This window comes from Nicotiana sylvestris, chromosome 7, assembly GCF_000393655.2.
Source record: "Nicotiana sylvestris chromosome 7, ASM39365v2, whole genome shotgun sequence".
Taxonomy (NCBI): domain Eukaryota; kingdom Viridiplantae; phylum Streptophyta; class Magnoliopsida; order Solanales; family Solanaceae; genus Nicotiana; species Nicotiana sylvestris.
The window spans coordinates 2,596,628-2,602,682 of record NC_091063.1 but is presented as its reverse complement, the minus strand read 5'-3'; the positions used below and the strand labels follow the sequence as shown (position 1 = coordinate 2,602,682).

General features: G+C 43.6%; 1 protein-coding gene across 1 annotated transcript; it reads left to right on the top strand.

The window, feature by feature from the left end:
• Positions 1–3,998: 3,998 nt before the first annotated feature.
• LOC138872447 (importin subunit beta-3-like) lies at positions 3,999–5,195 on the top strand. Its single transcript, XM_070150451.1, has 4 exons — positions 3,999–4,037; positions 4,117–4,278; positions 4,865–4,939; positions 5,019–5,195. The coding sequence occupies exons 2-4, from the start codon at positions 4,237–4,239 to the stop codon at positions 5,172–5,174; spliced, it is 273 nt and encodes a 90-aa protein (XP_070006552.1). The 5' UTR covers positions 3,999–4,037; positions 4,117–4,236; the 3' UTR covers positions 5,175–5,195.
• Positions 5,196–6,055: the final 860 nt, after the last annotated feature.

Sequence of the window (6,055 nt, the reverse complement as noted above, 5' to 3'; positions counted from 1 at the left end):
GTTGGGGCTACTAGAGGCCAAGGACGCGGTCAAGGCCGTGATAGAGGTAGGGGTGTAGCTCGCACAGTAGCTAGGGCAACACCTGCAAATCTACCCGCCACCCCAGTTTATGATCAGGTCCTAGTTTGGATGCTCCAGCAGCACTAGCTCAGGCACCGGCTGTGCCTGTTGTGATTCCAGGACTTCAAGAGGCCCTAGCCCAGATTCTATCAATGTGTACTGGCCTGGCTCAGGCGGTTTCAGTTACTACGGCCGCAACTATTTCTCAAGCTAAGGGAGGTACTCAGACTCCCATTACCGCACATCTGAGCAGGTAGTGTAGGGACATCAGACACCGGGGGCACCTCCAGCCTAGCTGGTTGCACCAACCCAGGATTATGTGGTACCAGTTATGCCTGACGACGATCAGCGTCGATTGGAGAGGTTTGGTAGACTTCAACCTCCGACTTTCAGTGGTGTAGAAGGTGAGGATGCCCAAGGTTTCTTGGACAAGTGTCAAAGGATTCTTCGTACAGCTGGCATCCTGGAGACCAGCGGAGTAGCATTTACTACTTTTCAGTTTTCTAGAGCTCCCTTTACTTGGTGGGAGGCTTATGAGAGGCGTAGGCCTATTAATGCAGCACATCTTACCTGGCAGCAATTCTCCGTTCTCTTTTTGGAGAAGTATGTGCCACAATCTCGCAGGAAGGAGCTGTGCAGGCAGTTTGAGTAGTTGTGTTAGGGTGATATGACTGTGACGCAGTATGAGATGAGGTTCTCGGAGTTAGCTCGTCATGATGTTTGGTTGATTCTTACGGATAGAGAGAGGATCAGGAGGTTCGTTGATGGTCTCACATATCAGATTCGGATTCTCATGACTAGGGAGAGTGTGTTGGGTGCTACTTTTGAGGAGGTTGTTGACATTGCTCATGAGATTGAGTTAGTTCATCGCTAGGAGCAAGATGAGAGGGAGTCCAAGAGGCCTCGGTGGTCTGGTAGTTTTGGTGGTGTTCTTTTCAGAGGTCAAATTTAGCACGGTAGAGGTCGTCCATTCAGACATGCTCAGTCAGCTCGCCCAGTTCATTGCGGGGCATCATCGGGCCATGGTTCTCATAGCTCACATCAGGGCCATTTATCACTTAGTGCCCTACCAGCCCAGAGTTCGTCTCGCGCTCCATCGGTTTAAGGTTCCTCCATGCCAGGTCCTTCTACTGGTCATTCTAGTGCAAGGGGTCCTTTCAATCCTAGTTACCTGCACCAAGGAGTTATTACAAGTGTGGAGAGTTCGGATATATGGGGAGGCAGTGTCCTCCTGAGGGTTCGTCTCATTAGAGGAGCCAGACCTCGATTTCGGCTCCAGTTACTTCACCACCTGCTCAGGCAGTTAAAGGTGGGGGTTAGTCAGCTATGGGTCACCCTAGAGGGGGAGGTCGATCAGGTGGTGGTCATGCCCATTTCTATGCATTCCCAGCCAGACCAAATGTTATTGCTTTAGATGCTATGATTACAGGTATTGTCTCAATTTGCCACAAAGATAGATCTGTGTTATTTGATCCTGGTTCCACTTTTTCATGTGTCATCATATTTTGCTTGTTATTTGGATACACCCCTATAGTTTCTTGTTTCATTTGTTTGTGTATCTACTCCGGTGGGCGATAATATTGTTGTGGACCATGTATACCGATCGTGCGTGGTGACTATTGGGGGTTTGGAGCCCCGAGTAGACCTTTTGTTGCTTTGTATGGTGGACTTTGATGTGATATTAGGCATGGATTGTCTATCTCTGTGTCATGCTATTTTGGACTGTCATGCTAAGATAGTGACGTTGGATATTCCGGGTGTGCCACGGATTGAGTGGTGAGGTTTTACTGATTTTGTTCCTAGTAGGGTGATTTCGTTCTTGAAGGCCCAGCGGATGGTTGGGAAAGGTTGCCTTTCATACTTGGCTTTTGTGAGGGAGGTCAGTGCAGAGACTCCTAGTATTGATTTTGTTCCTGTAGTGAGGGATTTTCCCAATGTGTTTCCTGCAGACCTGTCAGGCATGCCACCAAACATGGATATTGACTTTGGTATTGATTTGGTGTCGGGCACTCAACCCATTTCTATTCTATCATATCGTGTGGTACCGGCGGAGTTGAAGGAGTTGAAGGAGCAGCTTTAGGAACTCCTTGATAAGAGGTTTATTCGGCCTAGTGTATCGCCTTGGGGGCTCATGTTCTATTTGTGAAGAAGAAGGATGGCATGATGAGAATGTGTATTGATTACAGGCAGTTGAACAAAGTTACAATCAAGAACAAGTATCCTTTGCCCCGTATTAATGATTTATTTGACCAGCTTTAGGGAGCGAGAGTGTTCTCCAAGATTGATCTCCGTTCAGGGTATCACCAGATGAATATCAGGGACTTGAATATTCTTAAGACAGCTTTTAGGACCCGATATGGTCATTATGAGTTCCTTATGATGTCTTTTGGGCTGACCAATGCCCCCCAACGTTCATGCATTTGTTGAACAATGTGTTTCGACCTTATCTCAACTTGTTCGCTATTGTATTCATTGATGATATTCTGGTATACTCGCATAGTCAGGAGGAGCACGCGGAGCATTTGAGAGTTGTGTTGCAGAGATTGAGCGGGGAGAAGCTTTATGCAAAGTTCTCCAAGTGTGAGTTTTGGCTCAGTTCAATGGCTTTCTTGGGGCACGTGGTGTCTAGTGAGGGTATTCAGGTTGATCTGAAGAAGATAGAGGTGGTTCAGAGTTGGCCTAGACCGTCCTCAGCCATAGAGATACACAGTTTTCTTGGTTTGGCAGGCTACTACTATCGGTTTGTTTAGGGATTTTCATCTGTTGCATCACCCTTGACCAAATTGACTTAAAAGGATGCTCCATTCAGGTGGTCGGATGAGTGTGAGGCGAGCTTTCAGAAGCTCAAGATTGCCTTGACCACAGCTCCAATGTTAGTTTTGTCATCAGCTTCATGTTCATATATAGTGTATTGTGATGCTTCGAGAGTTGGTATTAGGTGTGTGTTGATGTATGAGGGTAGAGTGATTGTTTATGCTTCTCGTCAGTTGAAGCCGCATGAGAAGAACTACCATATTCATGATCTAGAGTTGGCTGCCATTGTTCACGCGTTGAAGATTTGGAGGCATTATCTCTATGCTGTGTCTTGTGAGGTGTTTACTGATCATCGTAGCCTCCAACACTTGTTCAAGTAGAAGGATCTCAATTTGAGGTAGTAGAGATGGTTGGAGCTTCTAAAGGATTATGATATTACTATCTTGTACCATCCGGCGAAGGCAATGTAGTGCCCGATGCTTTGAGTAGGAAGGCGGTAAGTATGGGAAGTCTTGTATTTATTCCTGCTAGGGAGAGACCTCTTGCAGTTGACGTTCCGGCCTTGGTCAATCGGTTTGTGAGGTTGGATATTTCGGAGCCCAGTCGTGTCTTAGCTTGTGTGGTTTCTCGGTCTTCCTTGTTTGATCGCATCAGAGAGCGCCAGTATGATGATCCTCATTTGCTTGTCCTTAAGGATAGAGTTCAGCATGAAGATGCCAGAGATGTGACTATTGGTGATGACTGAGTATTGAGGATGCAGGGCCGGATATGTATGCCCAATGTAGATGGGCTTCGGGAGTTGATTCTGGAGGAGGCCCATAGCTCGCGGTATTCCATCCATTCAGGTTCCGCGAAGATGTATCAGGATTTGAGACAGCATTATTGGTGGAGAAGAATGAAGAAGGATATTGTGGGATTTGTAGCTCGGTGTCTCAATTATGAGCAGGTGAAATATAAGCATCAGAGATCGGGTGGCTTGCTTCAGCAGATAGATATTCCAGAGTGGAAGTAGGAGCAGATTACCATGGACTTTGTAGTTGGACTCCCACGAACTTTGAAGAAGTTAGATGCTATTTGGTGATTGTGGATCAGCTGACCAAGTCCGCGCACTTCATTCCTGTGTGTACTACCTATTCTTTAGAGCGGTTAGCAGAGATTTATATTCGAGAGATTGTTCACTTGCTGCATTAACTGCAATAACTAGTATATCTCACTCTGTTAAGGTATTAACTGGTGCATTTCTTTTTTACTCAGTTCTATATCTACTGATATCGTGAAGGTTTATATTTTATACGTCAACAGGAGCACTTCGGAACCTACTATGACACTATTATGTCACACTTGAAAGCTGTCCTGAGGAACACAGATCTGAAATCTAATCTCATTCTTTAACCCGCAATAGAGTGCATAGGCTCTGTTGCGATGGCTGTTGGCAAAGAGAAATTTAGGGGAGACGAAAAGCAGGTTTTCTACCAATTATGCCATAGTATTGAAAACATATATTGATGCCATTGATTGAACACAAAAATTGATGCCATTGATTGAACACGTATATTGATGCCATCCTAATGGGATACTGAACACATCTTCTTTGGTTCCATCTTGTCTCCGTGTGGCCTATAGGTTCAAGCCGTGAAAGCATCCACTAATGCTTGCATTAGGGTAGGTGTCTATATCACACCCCTTGGGGTGCGGCCCTCCCGCGAACCCTGCATAAACACGGGATACCTTGTGTACTAGGATTCCCTACTCATGGGATACTGAACACGTATATTGATGCTATTGGTCGGGATTGCTTCGTTCTTGTTTTATTTGTCATGCTTTGGCAGATGGCTTTACTATAGTTAAACCATAGTATAGATTACTCTTGTTTAAGTTATTACATCTTTCAGCAATTTTTGTGCAGCTAAATAATGTCAGGGATACCTTTCTGCCTCTCCTGGAATTCTTTTTCTTGTCTTGGTATATGCTGGTGTGATATTTTCCTTTGGTCATTTCTCAACATAGAGCTTACTTTTTATTTATTTCCTTTCTGTTGTTGTCATTAAAGGTTATGGAAGTGCTTATGTCATTACAAGGAGTACAAGCGAAGGGGGATGGTCCTCTTATTAATTACTTGCTAATAGTATGTGTTAATCGCTTTATTTTAATATCAAAGTTTTTTTACGGATTGGCCTCTCTTTATTTTCTTTATTTCATTGCAGGCATATAGTAGAATTTTTCATTGCCTTGGACAGGATTTTCTTCCTTATATGAGTGCAGTCATGCCCTTTTTTATTCAATGTGCTCAACTTGAACCTGCTATGACCATCTCTACACAGTCGGACTATGGAACTAATGAATTTGATGATAATAGGTAAGCTTTTATCATTGAGGTTTGACTTCTCCCAAGTTCATTTAGGTTTCTTTTTTTTTGTTGAGTTATATAGATGAACTATGTCGTGTATAAACAGGCATCCAAAGGGTCTTATAAAGATCTGGGACTCTATTCCACCTATTGCTTAAGGTTTTAAGCTGGATGCTCAAATTCTTTCAAATAATATCAGAGCCATATTCTCACAGTTGTGTATCTACATTAGTGATAAACATGATGCTAACCAATAGGTATTGGATTAGCTAACCGATAGTATACAAGATAGAATCTATCGGTGTATACTATTTGCATATGATTCTGCATTAACTGATGAAACTAGTAAGGATGTCGGCCAAAAGAAAAGTCAATTGGAAGTTGACTTGTGAGCAAACAATCTCGGAACATGGTTTTTATAGTTTAGATAGCTTTGTGAGGTGATTTGGGATTTAGGAACGTGTTCGGAATGTAATTTGGAGATCCGTGGTAGATTTAGGCTTGAATTGGCGAAATTGGAATTTTGGCACTTTCCGGTTAGTAGTGGAATCTTGATATCATGGTCGGAATGGAATTCCAGAAGTTGGAGTAGGTTTGTTGTGTCAATTATGACGTGTGTGCAAAATTTCAGGTCATTCAGGTGATGTTTGATAGACCTTTTGATCGTTTGCGGAATTGGGAAGATTTGAAAACCTTAAGCTTGAATCTGAGGGTGTTTTGATGATTCGATATTGGTTTGAGTGTTCCGAGGGTTGGTATAAGTTTGAATAGTGGTATGTGACTTGTTCGTATTTTTGGTTGAGGTCCTGGGGGCCTCAGGATGATTTCGGATGGTTACCGAAAAGTTTGGAAATTGGAAAATGCAGTTGAAGCTGCTGGTTCTGTCATAACCGC